This window comes from Oncorhynchus mykiss, chromosome 24, assembly GCF_057628025.1.
Source record: "Oncorhynchus mykiss isolate SJ-2025 chromosome 24, ASM5762802v1, whole genome shotgun sequence".
NCBI classification, from domain to species: domain Eukaryota; kingdom Metazoa; phylum Chordata; class Actinopteri; order Salmoniformes; family Salmonidae; genus Oncorhynchus; species Oncorhynchus mykiss.
The window spans coordinates 3,345,392-3,372,169 of record NC_143045.1 but is presented as its reverse complement, the minus strand read 5'-3'; the positions used below and the strand labels follow the sequence as shown (position 1 = coordinate 3,372,169).

At 46.0% G+C, this 26,778-nt stretch overlaps 1 protein-coding gene across 5 annotated transcripts in view; it reads left to right on the top strand.

The window, feature by feature from the left end:
• The window catches only part of LOC110503544 (histone-lysine N-methyltransferase 2A), a 44,007-nt gene that overhangs the window by 4,261 nt on the left and 12,968 nt on the right, over positions 1 to 26,778 (top strand). For 2 of the 5 annotated variants that reach the window (XM_036961877.2, XM_036961873.2), the window contains exons 2-22: positions 10,049 to 10,121; positions 10,679 to 14,049; positions 14,760 to 14,937; positions 15,172 to 15,406; positions 15,506 to 15,570; positions 15,662 to 16,192; positions 16,405 to 16,484; positions 16,644 to 16,886; positions 17,534 to 17,680; positions 17,884 to 17,982; positions 18,237 to 18,357; positions 18,590 to 18,703; positions 19,036 to 19,220; positions 19,539 to 19,709; positions 20,078 to 20,188; positions 21,070 to 21,143; positions 23,301 to 23,512; positions 23,689 to 23,789; positions 23,917 to 24,054; positions 25,930 to 26,088; positions 26,400 to 26,517. In XM_036961877.2, the coding sequence (XP_036817772.1) occupies positions 10,049 to 10,121; positions 10,679 to 14,049; positions 14,760 to 14,937; positions 15,172 to 15,406; positions 15,506 to 15,570; positions 15,662 to 16,192; positions 16,405 to 16,484; positions 16,644 to 16,886; positions 17,534 to 17,680; positions 17,884 to 17,982; positions 18,237 to 18,357; positions 18,590 to 18,703; positions 19,036 to 19,220; positions 19,539 to 19,709; positions 20,078 to 20,188; positions 21,070 to 21,143; positions 23,301 to 23,512; positions 23,689 to 23,789; positions 23,917 to 24,054; positions 25,930 to 26,088; positions 26,400 to 26,517 (6,526 nt within the window). The remainder of the gene's footprint in view (positions 1 to 10,048; positions 10,122 to 10,678; positions 14,050 to 14,759; positions 14,938 to 15,171; positions 15,407 to 15,505; positions 15,571 to 15,661; positions 16,193 to 16,404; positions 16,485 to 16,643; positions 16,887 to 17,533; positions 17,681 to 17,883; positions 17,983 to 18,236; positions 18,358 to 18,589; positions 18,704 to 19,035; positions 19,221 to 19,538; positions 19,710 to 20,077; positions 20,189 to 21,069; positions 21,144 to 23,300; positions 23,513 to 23,688; positions 23,790 to 23,916; positions 24,055 to 25,929; positions 26,089 to 26,399; positions 26,518 to 26,778) is intronic. The other 3 variants (XM_036961876.2, XM_036961874.2, XM_036961875.2) reach the window with 3 other exon arrangements.

Here is a 26,778-nt window from a genome sequence, read left to right as displayed (position 1 = left end):
CAGCTGTCTGTGACTCTTATTTACCTTGCTTTTTAAAGGGGGCTACTACAGGGACCTTTCTTCTTTGCCTGGTCTTTAAAATTATCGTTGAAATTAAATTTTTGAAACTAGGCAAATACATTTTAATAAACATTTAGCTGAACATCACTAACTGGGGTTTTATTTTTTTCAGGTTATCATCTGATTTTTATAGAACAATCATAATTGGGCTTCTCACCTTGCCAAATATACACCCACGTACTAGTGATGCATAGCAGAATACCTCAAACCACTTCTACATCCGGTCTGATGGTTCTGCGCTTGCAGGGGACAGGCCCAACTAGCAGACCGAAACATGAACATCTCCGCTATGAGTCGGACCTGTTGCTCTGTCTGAACTAATCTATGAGGAAAAGCTTGGCAATGCATGATGTGGTAGTGTAGGTTAAAATTTGCATGTTGTGGATGGGGAAACAAAAGGAAGCAGGGGGTAAAAAAAAATATGGACAGTCTGAGTACACTACACAAGCTTTTCTTGTCACCTTCTTCTGACTAGGTTTCATCCCCTTTCTCTCCTTGGCCTGCTTCTTTGTTTACTACACTTTACATTTGATAAATTTAGTAGATGCTCCAGAGCAACTTACAGGAGCAATTAAGGCCTTGCTCAAGAGCACATAGACAGATTTTTTCACCTAGTCGGCTTGGGGAGTCGAACCAGCTACCTTTTGGTTACTGGCCCAATGTTCTTAACCTCTAGGCTACCTGCCACCCCTGTCCTAGCGAGCCCATAGGCCCTTTTGGTTTTGCAGCACACTGCTCTCCCCGGCCTGCCCGTGGGCATGGAGCGAGTTTGTGCGTCTCTCGCGCATGGCTGGCTGCATGGGGGAGTAAGAGGCGTGTGTGTGTGTGGGAGGCTTGTTTAGATTGGGATTTTGATTGCGTCTGTGGCAGCGTGTTCATCCCCTTTTCATGCTCGCAGTCCCCCTGGAAGCATGCACAGGCTCAGTTGCTGTACCAGGTGGTCAAGATGCTGCTCCCCCTTCACACAACATGCTTTTCTGCCCATCCTCCTTCCCCCTCCTGTTTTGGCTCTGTTTACATCTTGCGGTGTGGTTCACGCGGAGGGAGGAGTGTGTGTGTGTGTGATGTCATCGAGCTACTCGTGTTCTGTTCTGTCACGTTCCGCCCCCTTAGCACTCTCCAACCAACCAACACCTATAACAACTTGCCTGAGAAGATTCTGAGAAATGCTGCCTGTATGAACTCTAGCACAGTGTCAGAGTTGAAGTAAGAGATGGCTAGATTGAAAGATTCTGGTATCAGAGGGCAACATGATTAACAAAATTAGCGTCTGCTACTATATTGCAAATTATCGACACTTGTCGTCATCACCAAAAATGTAGGCTGTATTCCAAATGAAATTGCTGCTGACTGAATGTTTTCTGATCAAAATATTAATAGTATATGGGACGTTAACAAGTTGGCAGTGCTATTCAGGTTGGAATTAAGACTAGTGTGGACTCCTCGACAGCAGCCGCTCTACAAATGGGGCCGAAGGGACTTAAACTGCAGCCCCATATTCTGCTATAAATAAAGATTATGAAATGACACACCCCTACCCCTCTGGCACGAGAAGTGACACTAAAGACTTCCAGAGGAACTCTGAGATATTAATCATCTCACCAGCCCTGCGGGGCTGGTTGGCTGGGGATGCTTTATGGACTGTGGCTAGTTGAGTTAAGGCCTCGCTACGGTGGCATGCAAAGGTGGGCATCTAAGGCCTATGTGTCTGACCTGCATGTATGAGATATCTTTGGCCTCTCAAGTTGCCCAAGTCTAATGGTCTGTAGTACTGACAGTCATAAACAACAATACTTGTGCTATATAAATGGAAGTTTGCTGTTAAACTTAGTCATTTTGCGGTTGATGAGCGGGGTCCCACCTTGGTGTTGGAGGACATTGACTCTGTCTGCTTCCTGTTTTATCTATAATTACTGTTACACACTCATCCTGTGGCCCAGATGTAATTACAAATGGAGGGTCCTGGAGACCGAATAATATTCCATTTCTGTCCAATTCCAATTGAGCAGATCTTTAATTGAATCAATCCAAGGACACACTTCCTGGTCATATGAGTGACTTGTTTTATATCCTGATATAAAACATCCCACACCCCACTGTAGAGACTGCACTGATTAGGTCCACCATCATCATGTATACTTGTAGACAAGGGAACCATATGGCACCCTATTCCCTGCTACTTTTGACCAGAGCCCTATGGGCCCTGTTCAAAAGTAAATCAAATGTATTTATATAGCCCTTCGTACATCAGCTGATATCTCAAAGTGCTGTACAGAAACCCAGCCTAAAACCCCAAACGGCAAGCAATGCAGGTGTAGAAGCACGGTGGCTAGGAAAAAGTCCCTAGAAAGGAGGTGCACTAAACAGGCAATATGGTTCCATTTGAGGTGCATCCTAGTCAACTGAGAGCTCCATTGGATTTTGTTGACCTCACTATGAGTCATGGTTAACATGCTGTCTGCGTAGCTTTGGAATTATTGCCTTCAGGTAACTCTTACCGCTAGAGATGGCCTCGTTCACTGTGCCTTACCTCAACATTAGGCGAGAGTTAAACATTTGAGGAAATTAAAATAAGTAAGTGTGTCTGTGTTATGTCAGGAGATGAGTCCCATCAGGCCCTCTCAAAGATTACATGACTGAGTGGGTGACATCACGGCTGATGTCAGGCAGCCTAGCAACTGCTACTGCTAAGGCTACCTGTGTGACCTGATGGGACTTCCTGGAAGTGATGAAAAACAAATATCATGCTCAACGGTGCCATAGACATCATTAAATACATCTGTGTAGCCTTATTGGTCTGTGACCATCATATGCTACATGCAACATTTATCTAGTTAGGCATATGGGCAATTTTCCTTTTGAGGTATAGGCTACTAAAAAGCCCTTAATTGACAGGGGTCCTGTTAATGCAGAATTGAGTTTTTCACCCAGGGAAAAAAAAAAAAAAAAGAGAATGGCTAAGAAATATCTTGCTGTGTTTTGTAAACACAGATCTTAAATGTTTCTTATTGTAACTTCTGTTCGGCACTGGAAACATTCTCTCAACTCTTATTTTTCCTTAACTGTTTTGTTGGTTAAAAGGGCTTTTAAGTAAGAATTTGACTAAGGTCTATTGTGACAAATAAAATTTGGTAACATTTAGAAATATCCTGGCCATCGGATTTGCTTTTTTATTGTAAGCTCGTTTACTTATGTGGCTGATGGCCAAATAGCTTTGCACTTCTGTTCTCATGTTTTTTATTTAATTTAACTAGGCAAGTCAGTTAAGAACAAATTCTTATTTTCAATGACCGCCTAAGAACATTCGGCAGAATGACAGATTTTTACCTTGTCAGCTCGGGGATTTGATCTTGCAATCTTTCGGTTACTAGTCCAATACTCTAACCACTAGACTACCTGCCGTCCCTGATGAAAACGAAGCTATTTTCTGCTGAATGTTTTCCACTAATGTATTTTCTGTTAAGGGAAAAGTATAGTTTATCGAAGCAACAACAAAAAAATGATATAAAACGCAGGTGAAATGGTTTTATAAAATGCAGGTGAAATGGTTTAATAAAATATAAAATGCAGGTGAAATGGCTTAATAAAATGCAGGTGAAATGGCTTAATAAAATGCAGGTGAAATGGTTTAATAAAATATAAAACGCAGGTGAAATGGTTTAATAAAATATAAAACGCAGGTGAAATGGCTTAATAAAATGCAGGTGAAATGGCTTAATAAAATATAAAATGCAGGTGAAATGGTTTAATAAAATATAAAATGCAGGTGAAATGGCTTAATAAAATATAAAATGCAGGTGAAATGGCTTAATAAAATATAAAATGCAGGTGAAATGGCTTAATAAAATGCAGGTGAAATGGCTTAATAAAATATAAAATGCAGGTGAAATGGCTTAATAAAATATAAAACGCAGGTGAAATGGTTTAATAAAATATAAAATGCAGGTGAAATGGTTTAATAAAATATAAAATGCAGGTGAAATGGCTTAATAAAATATAAAATGCAGGTGAAATGGCTTAATAAAATGCAGGTGAAATGGCTTAATAAAATATAAAATGCAGGTGAAATGGTTTAATAAAATATAAAATGCAGGTGAAATGGCTTAATAAAATATAAAATGCAGGTGAAATGGCTTAATAAAATATAAAACGCAGGTGAAATGGCTTAATAAAATATAAAATGCAGGTGAAATGGCTTAATAAAATATAAAATGCAGGTGAAATGGCTTAATAAAATATAAAACGCAGGTGAAATGGTTTAATAAAATATAAAATGCAGGTGAAATGGCTTAATAAAATATAAAATGCAGGTGAAATGGCTTAATAAAATATAAAACGCAGGTGAAATGGTTTAATAAAATATAAAATGCAGGTGAAATGGCTTAATAAAATATAAAATGCAGGTGAAATGGCTTAATAAAATGCAGGTGAAATGGCTTAATAAAATATAAAATGCAGGTGAAATGGTTTAATAAAATATAAAATGCAGGTGAAATGGTTTAATAAAATATAAAATGCAGGTGAAATGGCTTAATAAAATGCAGGTGAAATGGCTTAATAAAATATAAAATGCAGGTGAAATGGCTTAATAAAATATAAAACGCAGGTGAAATGGCTTAATAAAATATAAAATGCAGGTGAAATGGCTTAATAAAATATAAAATGCAGGTGAAATGGCTTAATAAAATGCAGGTGAAATGGTTTAATAAAATATAAAATGCAGGTGAAATGGCTTAATAAAATATAAAATGCAGGTGAAATGGCTTAATAAAATGCAGGTGAAATGGTTTAATAAAATATAAAATGCAGGTGAAATGGCTTAATAAAATATAAAATGCAGGTGAAATGGCTTAATAAAATGCAGGTGAAATGGTTTAATAAAATATAAAATGCAGGTGAAATGGCTTAATAAAATGCAGGTGAAATGGTTTAATAAAATATAAAATGCAGGTGAAATGGCTTAATAAAATGCAGGTGAAATGGCTTAATAAAATATAAAACGCAGGTGAAATGGTTTAAAATGCAGATAAAAACATGATTTTAATGTATGGTCTGCGTTTGGAAATGTAGGGTTGCTTAGGGTTGCACATTTTGGGGAATAATCAGAGGTGGAAACTTTCCGTGGAAATTAACGATATATTTTATTATTATATTACATTTTTTAAATTTAGGAAAATCCTCGTTCCGATCTCCTAACCCACAATATGTAAATGTACAGAAGAGGTTGCTGATGGTTTATGTTTAGACCAGCATTGCTTAGCAATATAATCTTGCTATGCTAGCTATGCTTATCTCAGGGATTTACCTAAAATGACACTTAAGTTGCAACTTATTCTGTTTAGATTTATTAGATGCTAATTGAACACTTTATCCGTGGGATACTCCTCAGTTCATATGTTAGAATTTCTAGAATCGTGAGATTCTACGTACAGTTGGGATTTTATTTTTGTTTTACCTCTTGTTTGAGGTCAAAAGTGCATAGTTCTGGCATCGGCCAGTTTATTTTTTATTTTTTCCTCTCCAATTTGTTGAGGGGGGGGGGGGGGGTTAGTCAGTTGGATACTGCTCGGGTGTAGGTACTACATAAACTGATCGTGATGGTGCCCCGTTTTCTCTCCAATTTTGGATCCAGTTGTTAGTAATTAGTATCTTGTCTCATTGCTACAACTCCCGTACGGGCTCGGGAGAGACGAAGGTCTAAAGCCATGCGTCCTCCTCCGAAACACAACCTTCTTATTAACATAGCGCGCCTCCAACCAATGTGTCGGCGGAAACACCGTTGGTTGGCTACCTGGCTACCCCGGACAATTGTGCGTCGCCCCCACGAACCTCCCGGTCGCGGCCGGCTGCGACAGAGCCTGGGCGCGAACCCAGAGTCTCTGGTGGCACAGCCCTAGACCACTGCGCCACCCGCGAGGCCCCTCACTTACCTTTTTTGAGTTACATGTTATGCAGGCCACCATTGGAACTACAAATGAGAGGATGGCGGGGCTTACATTTACTTCCGGGAATGTCAAGGGTTTAAATTAACCAATTATGAGAGGCAAGGCCCTAGCCCACTTGAGCAGCAGTCTGATATTATAAATCAAACCTATTTGATATATGGAGGATCTCTAAACCTACGGGTAGGGAATACTCCTTTTACTCTCATGTTCGCAATGTTTACACTCAAATTGACTACTTTTTGGTTGATGTGAAATTACTCCCCTATACCTGTAATGTGAGGAATCATTACATTATAATCTCTGACCACAGTCCACTCACCTTCTCTCTGAGATTGGGTGACATCGTACCAAACGAGAGGGTCTGGAGGTTGAATCCTCAGCTCCTCACAGAACCAACATTCTGTGAACATCTTAGACCAAATTAAATTTTTCCTTGATACCAATGACAACGGACTTCCCCAGCATTATTGTGGGAAACACTGAAGGCTTATTTGAGAGGCTGTATCATCTCCTTTCAGGCTGCCAGGAGTAGGCAAAACAGAGAAATTGGAACAACAAATTCACTTACTGGATAGTGAAAGTGCTAGCTAGCCATCCATCTATGGAGAAACATAATATTCCAATTTTAAAGAGGTAATTTATCAGGTTCTCACAGCTAAAATTGCTAAATCTTTTCTCTATGCCAAGCAAAAATATTTTGAGTTTGATGACAAACCACACAAATTACTCGCCAGACAACTTAGAAAACATGTGAGTGACCGACTGATTCACAATGTTAAATCTGTATCTGGGGAATTACTCTCTTCCCCCAAAGACATCAATGACAGATTCCGCAAGTTTTACGAGACTCTATATACACATCTAAAGCGGATCCTAACCCCTAATTATGCAAAACTTTTTGAGGGACTGTAATCTCCCTGCCCTGAGCCAGGAAGATTCCAACTTCCTGAATAAGGAAATATCTCTTGGAGAAATTTGCGAAACAATTAAATCTCTACAGAGTGGCAAGACCCCGTGCTCAGATGGATACCCTGGTGAAGTCTATAAATCATTCAGAAACATGCTCTCTCCCTACCTGCACAAAATGTTGTTTCAGGCCAGTGAGGATGGAACTCTCCCACCTACTTTGGATGAGGCGTTCATTACAGTTATACATAAGAAGGGTAAAGATCCGGAAGAGGTAGGGTCATATAGACCAATATCTCTCCTTAATACAGGCTAAAATATTTGCGCAAAAACTCTGGCTAACAGGCTTAGCATTTTAATGGGTAAATTGGTCCATTCAGACTAGACCGGCTTTATCTCTGAAGAATAAGTTTCTGTTAATCTCAGGCGCCTCTTCAACATTATGTATTCGTAGGGGTCACCTAACATGGACCTTGCCGTTATATCTCTTGATGCCGAAAAGGCCTTTGACCAAGTTGAGTGGTCCTATCTATTCAAGGTCCTACAGAAATGTAATATTGGAGATGGGTTCATAAATTGGATCCAGCTTTTATATAGGAACCCCTGTGCGAGAATACTCACTAACCAATCATTGTCGCCCCGATTTAACCTTTTCAGAGGGACAAGGCAGGGTTATGCGCTGTTGCCTATGCTCTTTGCTCTAATTATTGAACATCTTGCTCAGGTGATCAGATCTCATGCAGCAATACACGGCTATAATACTAAAGATAGTCTAAATAAAATGTCACTATACGCAGGTGACATTCTCCTCTATGTAACAGAACCCCAGGCTAGTATCCCAGCTATTCTTGATGTGATTAATTTGTGTGGTACCTTCTCGGGATACAGAATAAATTGGAACGAGTGAATTAATGCCCATATGTTTGCAAAACACCTCTTGGCTAGAATATCTTCCAGTTATGTTCAGAAAAATTTACCTACCAAAGAATTGTAGTTACCAAACAATACTCCTCACTATTTAAAGAGAATTTCCCCTCTCTGGTGCAAAAACTCAAGTCATCTCCATCCCAAAGCCCTTGCTTGGAAGTGTACTTCGCCAGACTGCCAAGAACCTTGCCCTCATCCAGGCCAAGGTGGCGAGACATGCTCGTGATGACACTATAGGCCTTGTTGATCTCTGCACCAGACAGGATGCTCTTGCCAGCATACTTGGGGTGCAACATGTACGCTGCAGTGTGAATGAGCTTCAGGCAGAAGTCTTCATGTTTTTTGATGTATTTCAGAACTGTGGTTTCGTCTGCATAGAGCAACAGGGAAGTGGGCAGGGCAGTATGGATTTCTTCAGACAGGATGGCATTGTCTCCCTAAATCAGTGCAATGGCTACTGCTATAGGTTTCAGGCTGCATACCACTCTCTCCCAAAATACATCATCCAGGAGGATCCTCTTGATGGCGCTGTCCATATCGGCAGACTGTGATATGGCCATTTCTTGGAGCGACTCCTTCCCCTCCAGGAGACTGTCAAGCATGATGACAACACCACCCCAACGGGTGTTGCTGGGGAACTTCAATGTGGTGCTCTTCTCACTTTGCTTGGTGAGGTAGATTGCTGCAATAACTTGATGACTGTTCACATACCTAACCATTTCCTTGGCTCTCTTGTAGAGTGTATCCATTGTTTTCAGTGCCATGATGTCCTTAAGGAGTAGATTCAATGCATGAGCAGCACAGCCAGTGGGTGTAATGTGAGGGTAGGACTCTTCCACTTTTGACCAAGAGGCCTTCATGTTCGCAGCATTGTCTGTCACCAGTGCAAATACCTTCTGTGGTCCAAGGTCATGGATTGCCTTCTGCTCATCTTCAATGTAGAGACCGGTGTGTCTGTCTCTTGTGTCTGTGTTCTTGTAGAATAACGGTTGAGGGGTGAAGATGATCTAGTTAATTATTCCTTGCTCATGAACATTTGACCACCCATCAGATGATTGCAATACAGTCTGCTTTCTCTGATTTGCTTGACCTTCACTTGAACCCTACATCCAGCAAATTAGTAGATATAGCATGTCTGGTTGGAGGGGTGTATGCTGGGAAAAGAAAATTCAGAAATCGCTTCCAATAAACATTGCCTGCAGCATCAGAGGTGAACCAGTTGCATGGACAGTGCGTGCAAGATCTTCATTAGCATTTCTCTGACTGCGTTCCTCCATTGAGTCAAAAACAACTTTGGATTCCAGGAGGATCATGAGCTGTTGCTATCGATAAGGTGGCTGATTCATAATTTTCACCTCAAATAGAAGTAGAGGGACTTTTGTCAGAGGTTGCTTGTTGTGAACGCTGAGGGAACTTTATGCACTTGGCCAGATTATGCATCTTTGCATTCTTCACATGTGATTTGACACAGTATTTGCAAATGTACACAGCTTTTCCTTCTACATTAACTGCAGTAAAATGTCTCCACACATCTGACAGTGCCCGTGGCATTTTCCTGTAAGGATTATATATTTTTTTGTTAAAAAAACAAACAATTCCATGCACAGATAAATCGTTAAGCATTTAGATTAAACAACTCCTTTGTAAAATAAATGTTTTAAAATGAAACGTATGGAAACAGGTAAATTAACACTACTCAGTTAGCAGGCTCAAGCAAGCTAAAACCCACATGGTAGTACAAACTAACAAGTTAGAAATTATTTAAACACACTTCGCTGACTTGTGGTTTTGGCGGCACCGTCTGTTACTCAGCTTTGAGTTGGACAGTTTCAAATTGAGAATGTCTAGCATTCTGACTGAGCCTTGTCCATCTGCTTTAGGCAGCAAATCTGGAAAGCATAGGGAAACGAAATGACTGGAACCCAACTGGAATGAGTCAGCAGCCAGGCGAATGTGAGATTGGACTGCCGTTATTGTCAAGGGGACTAAACTCTGTCCTTGTTTTTGAGTAGTTTCAGTATGGGATGACTGAAGTGTAGAGCTAGGCCTGAACATTGTGGTTTGGGTGGAGCCTTTTGAATTCTGAATCTGTTATTCACTCATCACTTTGACTTGTAAAAAAATAATACATTCATTCTCTTATTCAGTTGAAGTATTTCAGAAAACATTTTGGCCATATTTCATATGTTTCTTGTATTTTCCCTCCATAGGAAGGAGCATTTGGAGGGTTTGGCACAGTCAGTGAACACCGACGAAAACAGAGTCCGCCAAGGACGTTGGCAGGTGAGATTATTTTATTTATGTACACTGCATGACCAAAAGTATGGGGACACCTGCTCGTCCATCTCATTCCAAAATAATGGCCATTAATATGGAGTTGGTTTCCCATTTGCTGCTATAACAGCCTCCACTCTTCTGGGAAGGCTTTCCACTAGATGTTGGAACATTGCTGCAGGGACTTGCTCTCATTCAGCCACGAGCATTAGTGAAGGGCACTGCTGGGTGATTAGGCCTGGTTTGTCGATCGGTGTGGAAGAACTTGACTGGCCTGCAAAGAGCCATGACCTCAACCCCATCGAACGCCTTTGCGATTAATTGGAACGCCGAATGCGAGCCAGGCCTAATCGCCCAACATCCGTGCCCGGCCTCACTAATGCTCTTGTGGCTGAATGGAAGCAAGTCACTGCAGCAATGTTCCAACATCTAGTAGAAGGTGTTCACATAGTTTTGTGTGTGTACACATACACAATCACAATCAATATCTCGTTCTCTTAGAAGTAGTGTTTTGTAGTTCAGCCCCACTTATTTGAAACCCATTCTGTTTCTCTGTTTTATACCAGTTACTCCCACGCAGGAGAAGAAGCCCAGAGGCCGACCCCCACGAGCCCTGACTGCACAGAGAGGGGGCGCAGGCCCTTCCCCTTCGTCTGTCTTGGAGAAACCTGAGGACCAGGAACGGCTTGCGGAGAAGGCCAAGCGGCTGCCCGGGAGGCCGCCTGGCTCCGGAGAGAAGAGGAGAGGCCGTCCTCCAGCCTCTGTCACACAGAGGAGTTGGGAGGCCCGCAGCCATGCAGCCAACAACAATGACAGCAGGCAGGTGGGGCAGGAGCACGCCTCCACAGCTGCACACCGCAAGGTAAGGGCCGAGGACGGGAAGGAGAGGAAGGCCACAAAGAGAACGCCTCTGGGCTCCGTGCAACACGACACAGAGGCCAAGCCTCTCAAAGCGAGCCGCGTGTCCAAGGTGACCAAACTGAAGCGGCTGCGCGAGGTCAAACTGAGCCCGCTCAAGTCGCGGCTCAAGGCCATTGCCAGGAAATGTTTGCCGGTGTCCGGCGTGCCTCGGCGCAGACGAGGACGGCCTCCCTCTGCCGAGCGCCGCAAAGCCGAGGCAGCCGCCGCTGTTGCCCAGGCCTCTGGTTCAGATGAAACCAAACAAAAGGCTTTCAGGGTCCGCCGGGACTCATATAGGGACCCCCACACTCCTCAACAGCAGTCTAAGCTAAGGGCGTCCCACGTTGCTGAGGACGACGACAGCCCCGACGTCCACAGCTCCTCCCCGCCCTCCAGCCCGCTTGCCGAATCCTCTCCTTCCAAGCTGGGCAGGCCACTGAACCTGAGAACCAGCCCTCGCCACGTCAACCCCGTACGGATCGTTCCCCCCTCCAAACGCACTGACGCCACAATCGCCAAGCAGCTGCTGCAGCGCGCTAAGAAAGGTGCGCAGAAAAAGAAACTGTTAGAGAAGGAGGCGGTGGCCATAGAAAGCCAGGGGGGGGCAGGCATGGAGGCCGGCATCCGGAAGAGGAGGAGAACGCAGCTGAAGAACATCAGGCAGTTCATCATGCCCGTGGTGAGCACCGTCTCACTGCGCATCATCAAAACCCCAAAGCGCTTCATCGAGGACGAGGGCAGCTTCGGGGCCCCTCACCCCCACATGAAGATGGCACGGTTTGATGCTGTCCCGCACCCTGTCGCTGCCCCCCAGCCTGCCTTGGCCTCCTCCCCCATGCGGGCGTCTACAGCTGCAGTTGCTACCGCCGCTGCTACAGCCGTGACCGCAGCTCCGGTTGACACCATCCCTCCCCCCGCCACCATCGCAGCCAGCAGTGCTACGGCCGTGGCAGCCAGTCTGCTCAACAACCGCTGCAACAACGGCACCAGCAACGGGCGCTTCAGCAGCAGCGCTGCCTCGTGTGGCTCCAGCGCCATGTCCCAGCACTCCTCCCAGCTCTCGTCGGGCGAGTCGTCCCGCTCCAGCAGCCCCAGCCTGGACGACTCGTCGTGCGACTCCCAGGCTTCGGAGGGCACTCAGGCCCTGTCCGAGCGAGACCACTCCCCGTCCTCCCAGGGAGAGAGGGAGGGGGACTTGCTGCACACCTCCAGGCCGCTGTCGGAGCCCGAGCCGGAGCAGCGGGTGCTGATTGAGAGGGGCCGGCGGGGCCGCAGAGGCCAGGGTGTGGGCAGGGGCAGCCTTGGGGCAAGGGGAAGAGGCAGCCTGGCCACCGGAGGGAAGAAGGCCATCATCAGTCCGGCCACAGGAGTGTTGATGAACAACTCTCAACAGGCTGCCTCCACCGCCTCCTCTTCCCCCCCACCTCCCCCTCTCCTTAGTCCCCCACTGCAGGCCCAGTCAGGCTCCATTACGGCGGAGCATCACCCCCACTCCCCTTGGATCCTGCCCCACCCGTTTCGCCAAGGCCCGTCATTGGTGCTCTCCAGCCTGCAGGACAAGCGAAGGTCCATCTTGAGAGAGCCCACCTTCCGCTGGACATCACGGTCTCGCACCGAACAGCAGTACTTCTCCTCCGCTAAGTACGCCAAGGAGGGCCTTATCCGCAAGCCCATCTTTGACAATTTCCGCCCTCCCCCTCTCACGGCCCAAGACGTAGGTCTAATGCCCCATGGTGCCGGAGGGGTTGCTCCAGCGGGGTACCCCGCGCCAGGCGGTGGGTCCGGAGCGGGCACCCGTCTGTTCTCCCCACTGCACCACCACCACCACCACCAGCAGCACCCCTCGTCCCGCTTCGAGTCACCGCTCCAGAAGCGCAGTCCGCTGCTGCGCGCCCCACGCTTTACTCCCAGCGAGGCACACTCGCGCATCTTTGAGTCGGTCACCTTGCAGTCGTCATCGGGGAGCAGCCCGGGATCGCTGTCTCCCCTCCAGTCCTCTCCCAAGTCAGGCCGGTCGGTGAGACGCAGGAGGAGGAAGACCCTGGGACCCCTGCGTGGTCAGCCCCGGTCTCCCTCACACTCCATGACCACGCGGAGCAGCCAGCCAGGGGCCCCGTCAGGAAAGGCCCCCTCTGAACTGTGTCTGCTGACAGGCTCTGTCTCCACTGGTGCCAGCAGCACCTGTAGCTCCTCCAGCTCTCTGCCCACTAGTGCCTTAACGCCTGCTCCTTTCACTACCTTCTCACCGGGCTCCCTGGGCCTCTCCTCACATGGGCCTTCCTCCTCTGACGGACACAGAGCAGCCGGGAGCCTTGGTGGTGGTACAGGTGGCAACTCCGCCTCTTCCTCCTCTTCCCAACTCTTCCCCCTCTTCACTTCCAGCCCCCAGGAGACAGGCCGCGGTGCCGGGAAAGGGGGGAGAGAGAGGAGCACCTCGGTTTCCCGGGACTCGGCTCCAGTCAAGGAGCTGGAAAGGGAGACTGAGAAAAGCAGAGAACGTGAGAAAGAGAACAAAAGGGAAGGTAGAAAAGATTGGGAGAGGAGAGGGAAGGCGTCCACTCCAGATGCCTCTCCTAATACGACCCCCAGCCTGTTTGCCGTGGAGGGGAGGGACGGGGAGGAGTCTCTGACCTCCGTTGCTCCTAAAAAGACACCTGGGAGGAAGAAGTCTGTGTCCGTGGACTCGGGTACAGAGGCAGCACCTGTAGAAAGGGCTGCAGTCCACTCCTCTATTCCCCCTATCTTGACCAAGGGCCGCGCCTCCAAAAAGACCCGGCCTTCGGAGAGGGGGCCAGAGGCTGAGCCTGGGGAGAAGGAGAAAACAAGTGCCCCTGCCCAGCAGACAGGCCTTCCCCTGGGGCAGACTGGCAGCAAGAAGCCCCCGGCGGTCCCATCCTTGGGCTCCATGCTGGCGCACGCCGAGAAGCTGCCTGTGGCCGACAAGCGGGTGGCAGGCCTGCTGAAGAAGGCCAAAGCGCAGTTGTTCAAGATCGAGAAGAGCAAGTCGCTGAAGTCTCCAGACCATCCTAAAGTTCAGGTTAGTTCCCCTCTTTCTCCCCCTGTTCCTCTCCCCTTCACTGACTATGCTATTTCTGTTGGTTTATTTTTTCTCATCGCTGTCTCAACATAACCACGATAAAATCATTTGACATGATTCTGAGAATCTTTGCTGCCATAAATAGCATTGCGAGTGTTTTGAACACAGACTGAAACTTGATAGCTGGAATCTCCCTGAAAGGGGGTTATAGAAGGGGAATTCTGCCAAGCCACCTTGTACATTATGCAGACAGCCGTGCACAAATTATGTTGAAGTACTCTCCTTCAGAAAACAAAGATGTGTATCTGTTGAGGGAAAAGGGCCTAGAGAAAGATGGTTTACAGATTAGAGCTGTCATGATACTAGTATGGTGATACCTGATTTTCCACCACACAAAAATAAATTTGAAGCAGACTGAACTCTACAGTCCTTTAATAACCTGATGTATGTAAAATATTGTATAGATGGGCAATAGCTTGGAAAATTAACATGTCACTGGGTGATAACAGAAGGCTGTGTTTTTTTGCATCAACTAAGTCTGCTTCATATTTTGTTTCCGTTCCCACGATACAACCCTATTAATATAGATGTCTTTTTTTATTTTTTTTAAATTAAAAAGTACTTGGAAATACACAGTCCCAGAAATTGGGCACTTCAACTCGATCAAGTTACGTTATACTGTGTTGATATCGTTGGCTTTGCTCTGCCAGAGCCAAGAGAGCGACTCTTCGGAGACGTCGGTGCGGGGGCCGCGCATCAAGCACGTGTGTCGGCGTGCCGCTGTGGCCCTGGGCCGCAACCGGGCCGTGTTCCCCGACGACATGCCCACCCTCAGTGCCTTGCCGTGGGAGGAGAGAGAAAAGATCCTGTCTTCCATGGGGAATGATGGTAAGATCCACGTTAAATGGGCACGCCCCCTTTTTGAATATTTGTAATGAAGTAGGACCCACTCGCATACTCAAATGCTCCCCGAACACATCAATGGCATTTCAGGGTAAGGGCCATACCTTATTCTGTTTCATATGTTTCTGGCCTGGTAGTAGAGTGATTTTCCTATTTCCAATTGGGACATTTTGAGTGTCACCATAGTGTGCTGCAAATGTCTCCCAACCCCCACCATAGACAAATCTTCAGTGGCGGGTTCGGAAGAGGCGGAGCCCCAGTCCCCTCCCATCAAGCCTGTGATGAGGCACACCAAGACTATCCAGGAGGGAGGGGCGGTGCCCAGGAAGGGGCGGCGGTCGCGGCGCTGCGGGCAGTGTCCTGGCTGCCAGGTCCCTGAGGACTGCGGAGTCTGCACCAACTGCCTGGACAAGCCCAAGTTCGGGGGCCGCAATATCAAGAAGCAGTGTTGCAAGTAAGTATGAGAATCCCGTTATGTTGAGTTGAGCGATTCCACAATGCCACAACGCCACAATGTTGAATATGTGACTGACTGTATGCGTGTACGTCACAGGGTCCGAAAGTGTCAGAACTTGCAGTGGATGCCTTCTAAGATTTTTCTCCAGAAGCAAGGGAAAGGTCAGTGTCTTTAATAAAGCCTTTTTCCATAAATCCACAATGTCTTCAGTTCTCAGTGTAATTGACGGGATTGCATCATTTGTATTTTTAGGCAAAAAAGACAAGAAGAACAAACTGTCAGAAAAAAAGGAGGCGCTACACCCCGTCAAGGACCCAACAAGCGCTGAGCCTAGTCTCAAACCGGCCCCACCCCCTTTGAAGGAGGAGCCCCCTCACAAAAAGAGTGAAACCCCTCCCCCGAAGCCAGGTGAGGAGAAGCATAAACTGCCACAGTTGCAGTCCCCCCCAGCTGAGAATCCTACCCTCCCAAACGACCAGCCCCCCCAGACCCACAGCTGCGCCACCGCCCTTGGGCAAGACCAGAAACATCTTGCAACGGCACCCACGGGTGCTGCTAGTAGGAAGGAACGAAAGCCTCAGCAGCCCACCCCTCCCTCCTCCCCTTTCTCTTCCTCACCCCAGAGCTCCCCCTCCCCACCAACACCCCAGCCCCCGCAGCAGAGGCCCCAGCCCACCCAGGGGCCTCCAAAAAAGGAGGGAGCAGGGGCTCCCAAGTCTCCACCCACAGAAGCCAAGGGGAAGCCCCAGCAGCAGTGCTTGGCCACACCCATCACAGACACAGGTAGGAGGAGCCATATTGTAATGGTTAGGATTACCCCTTTGTGAAATAGCTAGAAAATAGCTGTTTTCCATTGTATTTTCCCTTGCACACTAGTATATCCTGCTGTTAACACTATGAAATAATATAATTGCATTTCTCTGTTGAAAAGCACTGATTTGCTCTAAATGGCATAGTAGCTATTGTTGGTATTCTTATAACCTGTGTCCCCTCAGCACCCGAAGGGAAGCAAATGAAGAAACAGACTCCTCGCTCTGTCCCGCCACAACCTAAACCCACCAAACCAAAAGAGAAGGTATGTTCTGCAGTTCCCTTTTTGTAAGGCGATGTCAAAGGCAAATGTCTATCATTGGATGGACAATAAAATGATATACAATTTATATTCCATAAGTCCCATGCATGCTCCCTTGGCCTTCATCCCTGACCCCTCTCTCATCCACTTTCCTCTCCCTAGCAGCAGAAGCCGTTAGCCACCAAACCTGAGACCAGTACTTTAAACTTGCTGAGCACTCCCTCGACTGGGGGCACCGCCAAGCAGAAAGTGCCCAGCGACGGAGTGCACAGAATCAGAGTAGATTTTAAGAAGGACCATGATGTGGAAAACGTGTGGGCCACGGGCGGCCTCAGCCTCCTCACCTCTGTGCCAATCACTCCACGGGTCGTCTGCTTCCTCTGTGCCAGCAGTGGCAACGTCGAGGTGAGTCACGAGAGCCTCTTTCTCTCACACCCTCTCACTCACACATAACAACAAATGTGAGAACAGGCTGGCCTTGCTCTCAAAATGAGGGAAAAGGAGCACTTCTTTGTATTTCAAAATAAGAATTGAATAAAGTGAGCTATTCGTCTAACAACATGGTGGAACACCCCCCTGGACATGCCGCTGGTCTATCATGGGGTTGTACCGGACAGCACCAGCGGGCCCACTTCAAGCATTCAACATATGACATATCAAAGGCTACGACTACGGTTGGACGGCATACCGATTTTTCATACCAGGGTATACTGTATTACCAAAGCAATATAAGCAACATGGATCTTAATCCAGGAGTGGATTGATTGTCTCCGCTGTAACCAAGAAGCTTGATCTAGCCACTTAACTAGCAAGTTCGCAAACTAAATGCATAGCTAGAGCCCCGAGCTGGATATCATTTTTTGGCACATCTTAGATAGTTAATTTATAGTTATATAACCGGTGGTGTAGCACGCACCCCTGCAGCCCCCCCATACTGTCGGTATGTCCAATACCTGTTTTCTAACCACATATCCTACTTTAGTACCCATTTGATTAATTTCAACCGTACTGACTGTGCTGCACTGACTGTCCTCCCTCTTATCCTCTTCCAGTTTGTCTTCTGCCAGGTGTGCTGTGAGCCCTTCCATCTCTTCTGCTTGGGGGAGACTGAGCGCCCTCTGGAGGAGCAGTGGGAGGACTGGTGTTGTCGCCGCTGTCGCTTCTGCCACACCTGTGGCCTCCAGCACCAGAAGACTAAAGTAAGGCTCTCCCTTTCGAACGATTTGAGTCTGAGTAACAAAGGCTATTAGAGATTTGGGAGTTTGAGAATACTTTTTGGTTTATCACTATCCCTGTTTTGTCTGGCTCTATTCAATGTCTTCCACCAAGAGGTAGAGATTTACATTTTAGGCCAGGGTAATTAAGTTGCTAACTTGCTTGTCTCCACCTCTTCTTCCCGAAGCAGCAACTTCTGGAGTGTGAGAAGTGCCGAAACAGCTACCACCCTGAGTGCCTGGGACCCAACCATCCCACCAGACCCACCAAGAAGAAACGGGTCTGGGTAAGCATCACGTCATCCTTCCTCATCCAAGCACTAAAATGTGTATTTTTTTTTTTGTTCGTGTATATTCGGGCCAGTAGACCCAAACGTTAAGGCTAGGTGTAGGGATGAAAATTGGATACGTTTTTAGGGTAAGGTTTAGACAGTAACTGCACCCTGGAGACATTTAACGTTTATTTCATATCGACTGCCTTTTGTTTAACCATATTCATTTGTCATGAATTGTCTCTCCTCTGTGCCCTTGTTGTGTCCAGATCTGCACCAAGTGTGTGCGCTGTAAGAGTTGTGGAGCCACAAAACCTGGGAAGGCCTGGGACGCCCAGTGGTCACATGACTTCTCCCGATGTCATGACTGTGCCAAACTCTTTGCTAAAGGTAACTCACAAGCAGGACTATAAATTAAAAGTTTATATTAAAAAATAAAATAAAAAGTTAAGAGCACACATTTCTTGTTGGCAAAGTCCAGGTAGCCCGTTTTGTCAGTCTAGTTTTAGTCCCTAATGAACACGACCCTGGCATCTGTCTCAGTACTATGAAAAGAGTTAGGTTTTGGGGGGAGAGTGTGTGTGTGGTAGCTTTCTATGACACAATGACTTGTGTTTTCCAGGTAACTTCTGCCCCCTTTGCGATAAGTGCTATGATGACGACGACTACGACAGCAAGATGATGCAGTGTGGGAGATGCGACCACTGGGTCCACTCCAAGTGTGAGAACCTCACAGGTTAGCGGGCGCTCTTGTTTCACAACTCGACTCACTGGAAACAATGTCATCTTTCTGTCTGTTTCTCAACACCTCTCCTGTTATGAAGCAATACAGATTTGAACTCTGCACCATTCTTTCTTTTGGCTGCTGTATGTTCACTACTTAAATGTGTTAATCAATTTCAACTTCTGTTGATATACCCAAAAACACTTGTAAAATGTCTTTCCATAGTAATTTACTTCGCATGGACCCGTTGTCAACACTTTTGACACGGAGAATCGACCGATAACCAAACGATAAATGAGTAAAAAGTCAACCTCCCCCTCTACTCCCTTGTCTCCCACTACTAGACGAGATGTATGAGTTGCTGTCCAATCTGCCAGAGAGCGTGGCCTACACCTGCACCAGCTGTACGAAGTGTCAGCCGGCTGAGTGGAGGACGGCCTTGGAGAAGGAGCTGCAGGGCTTGGTCCGCCGGGTCCTCACTGCGCTGCTCAACTCCCGCACCTCCACACACCTGCTCCGCTACAGACAGGTGAGGAGAGGGGATATCTGTGAGAAGGGGATATTGTGTTGCATGTTTAGGGCCGGGGGTTTTTCCTGACCAAGTTGGGAAAGACTTAAAGCTCTGGCTGTTTGGTAGAACCTGGCCAAGTTTTTCCTGCTCATGTGACAGGGTCAGGAAAACCTCTTGGCCCTGGAATGTCAGCTTTAACTAGGGCCTAGAGTTTGTCCTTTTTGGTCACATGAAAAACACCTGGCCCTACAGATTATACCTTGTTTGTTTGTCTGTGAAGTGTAAGGAGAGAGCACATGAAAAGATGTAAACCCCCCCATCTCCATCTCTCGTTAGGCTGTGATGAAGCCGCCTGAGTTGAACCCTGAGACGGAGAGTTTACCCACCCGACGCTCCCCCGAGGGGCCAGACCCCCCAGTCCTGACCGAGGTCGCGCCCCCCAATGACTCCCCACTGGACCTGGAGTCGGTGGAGAAGAAGTTGGACGCGGGGCGCTACAAGTCTGTGGTGAGTCTAAAATCACATCCCACTCGTGTACTCTCACAACCTCACGCCTTCGAAACACATTCAATCAACTTCCCGCTGCGAAAGCTTTGATATTTTCAAACTGTGTCGTCTCAGTCCATTTCAATTATTTCATCCTATCAGCATCCGCCCAGCATTGCGTGATAACACTAGCTATGTGTGTATGAATACACAGCCACATCATCCAGACACCCGAGTAGGGGCATGGTTGCTCAGCCCTGGGGAACTCTCTTCGCTCAGTTCAAACGCAGTTCACTCTCAGAGAGAGAGAGAGAGGGGGGGGGGGGGGGGGGGTAAGGTATGAGATAGAAGGCAGTGTGTCACTCGGTGTGGTGTTTTCTCTCTTTCAGCTTGAATTCAGTGACGACATAGTGAAGATCATCCAGACGGCCATCAACTCAGACGGCGGGCTGCTAGAGAACAGGAAAGCCAATAGCATGGTCAAGTCCTTCTTTATCCGGGTGAGGAGAGCCTACAGGAATCAGCCTATGGAGAACTTGCTCAGCTTCAGTAGTAGTAGTAGTAGTATTCACCCTGATTGAATCCACTGGTAGACACAGGCTGCTTCCCAAATAGTAGGGTTATACTTTTGACAAGGAGCCATACGGCTCTGTGCAAGGTGCAATTTGGGATGCAGCTATAGCTGTTAAAGCCAGAGTCCTCAGTCTATTTCAGCCCAACGGCAGGTGAGATGTAATTCTCCAGTTAATAGACATTGCTATGGATGCACTGACATTACACAAGATTTGCATGATGGTTATAAACATATTTTGAAGCTATACATTGTTTTCTTTTGCCATTTGAGTGATTTTTGGGGTATGGTAAGACAGTGGTGCTAAGCTTATATTCATTCTTCAACTATTGAACAAATGCCCAGGTCTCAGACTGAACCTTTTTAAAGGACCAGTGCAGCTGTTTTTATGTCAATATCAAATCATTTCTGTGTAACAATAAAGTACCTTACTATGTTTTCAATTAAAATGGTCAACAATAGGTTATTAGCAAAGAGCAATTTCTCAAGCATACATTTTGCTATGACTGTCAGAGTGGTCTGAGTGGGGAAAATGAGGTGTTATTGGCAGATGTTTGGAACACTTTCTTATTGGTCTAACTAATTTACTGCATGGTGACATCACCATGGAAGGCCAAAACTCCCATCCCACCAAAACAGGCTTACATTTAAGGTGGTCTTTTCAAATAGCTCTTACACTAAAAGGACATTAGCTTAACTTTCACGGTATTATTCCAACGTCATAGTGTGGAAATGTGTATAAAACACAGAATAATCTGTTTGACTGCACTGGGCCTTTAACATCTATTTCCTCCCCTGTCTCTGTTGCAGCAAATGGAGCGCGTGTTCCCTTGGTTCAAAGTCAAGGAGTCCCGATTCTGGGAAACGCACAAATTCTCCACCAAGTGAGTGTGAACAGCAACATATCAATGAGATTACACAAGACCAATAGATCGGTACACATGCTGCCTGTCGCATTGATGATTCATATTGACTAACTCAATTAATGTGTAACAGTAGATTGGATGAATCAAGAGATGGCTTCTTATTTGCCCCATACCATAAGGTTTTAATCCAATTTTTAAGTGAACTTTTCAAGTACTCTCTGATACATAGGGGCCTACAAGGCACGGGAGCATCTGTGCAAACAAATGACACTGACTGACCTGAGCCCAGTCCATCTATGTTCTCCTCTCCTCTTGCTCCCCAGTGCCTGGATATCATCTTTCCATAGCTCATGCATTGTGCATGCTCCCATTTCCATTGTGAGAAAGGGGCCACCCCGTGTCCCTTTTTGATATATGAGCTTTGAACACTCCTCTGCGGTAGCCCAACCGTTTGACACGCCATTTTAGTCCCTATGTTCAACCGCCAATTGTTAATTGAAATATTTAAAGCGCATGTAGCAGCTATTTCTCAATGCCAGAAACGCATATAGTAACTTGGAAAACATTCCCAAATGGAAAGCTCTTAAATACTTTTTTATTTTATATAATACTGTAATATTGTTCTAAAAGTTGGGTTTGATGTTTTTTTCCAAATCTGCTTCAACTTCAGAAATATTCCCACAACGTACCGTGGTCAGCGTTACACAGTGAGGAAATAAAAATCCATGTTTACCCTTCATATACTTGTGGGTTAAAAAAAAGAGTTGTTGCCGAGTATTATGGGGCTTAGCTAGCAATTGCTTTTGTATTCAAGATGGCCAAGCAACACTTGCTATGCAAATGTGAGTATCTGCCTCTATGGCCACGCAAATGAAACACTTGTTAAAAAGTGGTATACATTTGTAAGAATGAGGCGGGCGAATTGGGCGTCTACTCGTCAATCTGCGGGGCACATTTCATAATTGAGAACCTCCATGGCTTTCAGCATGGAGGGGGGGGGGGGGCTTCAGCGAAACATTGCTTTTTCAAAGTGGATGCTGTCGCTACCAACAACGTGGTTTTATAAAGTGTTACAAACAGCCAGCAGAGACAGAGAATTGTTCAAGGTTTCACCGGGTAAGTGAAAGAGCTAGTTTACAACCTCTATGCTAGCTGTAAAGCTACCGCATTTAGCTTGTGTCTTCTATCGAAATATCAATTAACACTAAAATAACCAATTTAACACGTCTGCCAGCTGTTGGTAGCTAACTGCTGGTGCTGTCATAATATAGATGGTACAAGCCTATAGGAAACGAGTCGTTTCTGTATTGAGCGCAGTAGCTGGGGCCGAAACTGTGTCGGTGTGCGGATGGTGGGCTAAACCGGAATGCAATGCTTTGGCCATGTGACAATTCACTTTCTGTTTCATCTGCTGCTGGCCTGACTCAAATACGTTTTTCCATATGTAATTAATAAAATGTGATTTTTATTAGATTTTTTATTTTAGTCTTTGATTGTAATTATGTCTGTTGTGAATATTGTAGAAAAATCATCACAGCTGTTTTTCACACTAAAACATGAAGTACAACTTGTGTGCACCAGCTTACATTGTACAATAGACTTCAGTAGACTCACCATGTGAGTCATCAAAATTACCATCTTGGGTTCAGACCTTTCTGACAGTCTCGTGGTTTTTATGTGGGGAGCATAAATTGTACAGTTGTAAACTAACAAATAATTGTTCAATTAGAGTCTATGTATATTAGTTATACGGAACCTACTACATAAATATCTGATGGGCTCTTATTTGCTACCTGGACTTTTTTGTGTTTTGGCTCATTAAAGTTGTTAACCCAATTAGTCAGTCGTTCAGAAGATGATAAACGGTGCGGTTTGGAAATGGGTTTACATTTTGGATCGTTTATGCTCTTGAATATCGACCGAATTCACTGCTTTGGGGTAGAGTTACTTGGGGTAAAACAGGTTGTGTGTGTGTGACCTGTGCAGTTATTGTACTCAATGTGTTAGACCCTGTTCAAATATTCTTACTGTGAAGTACTGTGTTCACTGATCTAAATTGGTTAAATCAATGCAGTAGAAAACCTGCTTTCCCCAATCCAATGTGAACACTTCTTCAAGGGTGGACGGCAGGAAGGATGAATTCAAACAGGGTCTGAGTCTATACTTGTCTTGCAGCAGTGGCCTCCTCCCCAATGCCGTGCTGCCCCCCTCTCTGGACCACAACTATGCCCAGTGGCAGGAGCGTGAGGAGATCGCCCGTGCCGAGCAGCCCCTCAGGAAGAAGATCATTCCGGCCCCTTGCTCCAAGACCCATGTAGAGCCAGACTCCCCCACCTCCCCCCCTCCGCTCAGACCTCTACTTCCTCCACCACTCCCTATGCTCCACGGTGAGTCTACTCAACACAAGTAAAGGGCAACGCCCCGGGACCATAGTAGTGCACTATTCATATGGTGCCATTTGGGATACACTCCTACACTAAGTATGCAATTGATACACTTTCTGATACCATTTCAGTTGCAGGAAATGACGCTGATGTGTTTGACATTCTTGTATTTCTCTCAGACCTGAGCCGTGAAGACAGTCCTGAGCTGCTCCCACCCCCTGGCGTCAGCGACAACCGCCAGTGTGTGCTGTGTCTCAAGTACGGAGATGATCACATCAACGTAAGTAAAAGTTGTGCTAAACAGTCGCTATTAGTTGTGGTACAGCTCTTGGTCGTATTCCCTTTTACTGAAATATATCTTGGTGTTTTCTAAGTACTTTGAGCGTCTGCTGTGTGTCTGGTTGCAGGAGGGCGGCAGGCTGCTGTACATCGGGCAGAACGAGTGGACCCACGTGAACTGTGCCCTGTGGTCAGCCGAGGTATTTGAGGATGACGATGGCTCTCTGAAAAACGTCCACATGGCCGTGATCCGAGGGAAACAGTTGGTAAGACTTATGATCCTAAATACATATTCATACTAGATGTATATTCTTTCTTTTGTATATATAGTGTATATTAATTTAGTATGTGGAAACGCTTTCAAATTAGTGGATTTGGCTATTTCAGCCACACCCGTTGCTGACAGGTGTATAAAGTTGAGCATGCAGCCATGCAATCTCCATAGACAAACATTGGCAGTAGAATGGCCTTACTGAAGTGCTCAGTGACTTTCAACATGGCACCGTTGTAGGATGCCACCTTTCCAGCAAGTCAATTTGTCAAATTTCAGCCCTGCTAGAGCTGCCCCGTTCAACTGTAAGTGATGTTATTGTGATAATTTCTAGGAGCAACAACAGCTCAGCCGTGAAGTGGTAGGCCATAACAAGCTCACAAAACGGGACTGCTGAAGCGGATAGCGTGTAAAAATTCTGTCAGTTGCAACACTCACTACTAAGTTCCAAACTGCCTCTTGAAGCAACATCAGCACAATAACTGTTTGGAGTGTCATGAAAGGGGTTTCCATGGCCGAGCAGCCTCACACAAGCCTAAGATCACCATGCGCAATGCCAAGAGTCAGCTGGAGTGGTGTGAAGCTCGCCGCCATTGGACTCTGGAGCAGAGGAAAGGCGTTCTCTGGAGTAATGAACCACGCTTCACTATCTGGCAGCCCGACGGACAAATCTGTGTTTGACAGATGTCAGGAGAACACTACCTGTATTCTGTATAGTTTGGAAGAGGAGGATTAAGGGTCTGGGCCTGTTTTTCATGGTTTGGGCTAGGCCCTTTTAGTTCCGGTGAAGGGAGATCTTAACGCTACAGCATACAATGACATTGTAGAATATTCTGTGCTACCAACTTTGTGGCAACAGTTTGGGGAAAGCCCTTTACTGTTAAAGCATGACGATGCCCCTGTGCACAAAACAAGGTCTATACAGATATGGTTGTCGTGAGTGTTGGGGAAGAACTTGACTGGCCTGCACAAAGCCCTGACCTGAACCCCATCAAACACCTTTGGGATGAATTGGAACGCTGACTGCGAGCCAGGTCTAATCACCCGACGTCACTAATGCTCTTGTGGCTGAATGGAAGCAAGTGCTCACAGCAGCGTTCCAACATCTATTGGAAAGCCTTCTCAGAAGAGTGTGGGCTGTTAAAGCCGCAAAGAGGGGACCGACTGTATATTAATGCCCATGATTTTGGAGTGAGATGTTCGACAAATGGGTATCTACATACTTTTGGTCATGTAGTGTATGTTTCCCTTAAAAATATGTTGCTATTGTACTTGTAAATTTGCACTTACACATGTGTCTTCTATGCAAGCCAGTTTCTTGGCTAAGAGTTGAGGAAAGACTGACTGCTTTACTTGTTTTTTTTTTATATAAGAAACACTGTTTGAAATTGCGTAGTCAACTTACTCACAGTGCTGACACACACACACTTACCCCACTAGACATGCCACCAGGGGTCTTTTCACAGTCCCCAGGTCCAGAACAAATTCAAGGAAACGTACCATCTTATATAGTGCAAGTGAACAGCAAACCTGGTTTCAAAAAACAAATAAAGCAACACCTCACGGCACAACGCCTCTCCCCCATGTGGCCTACTTGTTATCTGTATGTTCTGACTTGTATGTGGAACTGATAGATGCGCGCGCACACACACTACTACATGTTAATGATTTTAAATGGATGTAAATTGTGAAGTATTTTGTCTCTGTCTTCGTTATGTCGGACCCCAGTAAGACTAGCTGTCGCTAATGGGGATCCTAATGCATCAAATTCTATTATGCATGCCCTCTTGCTAAAAATAGACTGATGGTATATTTATTATTACTAAAATGTTGTTTATCTGTCTTGTGACGTTTGTTTTCCTCTCGGCAGCGCTGCGAGAACTGCCAGCGTCCCGGCGCAACAGTGGGCTGCTGCCTGACCTCCTGCACTAGAAACTACCACTTCATGTGTGCCCGGCAGCGCCACTGTGTCTTCCTGGAGGACAAGAAGGTCTACTGCCAGCGCCACCGGGACCTCATCAAAGGAGAGGTGAGATGCAAAGCTGAACTCCTCCCTTATCTTCTCCAGCCCACCTCCCTTACCCACCTGCAGCATCACAAACAAACATCTAGAACATAAGATATGAAAACTTTACAGATAAACTACCCATTTTTATTATGTCTTTTTTTTTTTTTTTTTATGCTCTGGCTTACTCGTAAAAGGTAAAAACAACATGTATGCATTTAGCCCAACCATTATCTATAGAAACCATATTCCTGCTTGGGTCAAAATGAGGTCGCAGTGAGGAGAAGGGTGCACTTGTGGGCACTTTGTTTGAAATGCATGACTTCCTTGCCCAGGTGGTGTCCGAGTCTGGCTTCGAGGTCACGCGGAGGATCCTGGTAGACCTGGAGGGGATCAGCTTGCGGCGGAAGTTCCTGACCGGCCTTCAGCCGGAGAACATCCACATGATGATAGGTGTGTGTATGTTCATATAAACCCCGCACAGCCATATATAGAGATCTATATGGTTGAGTCCCAAACCGTTATCTGATCATATTTGATCTATTCCAGAGCTAGGCAGCACACCGGCTTCAAATGTTCAACTGCTCATCAAGCCCTTGAATTTGGTAAATCAGCTGCTAGTAGTGAAATGACCAGGAGTCTCCGTGGAGTTTTTTGAGACACTAGCTGGGCCAACAAACATGTTTCTGTATAGCCTCCTTGGATTAAGGGTTT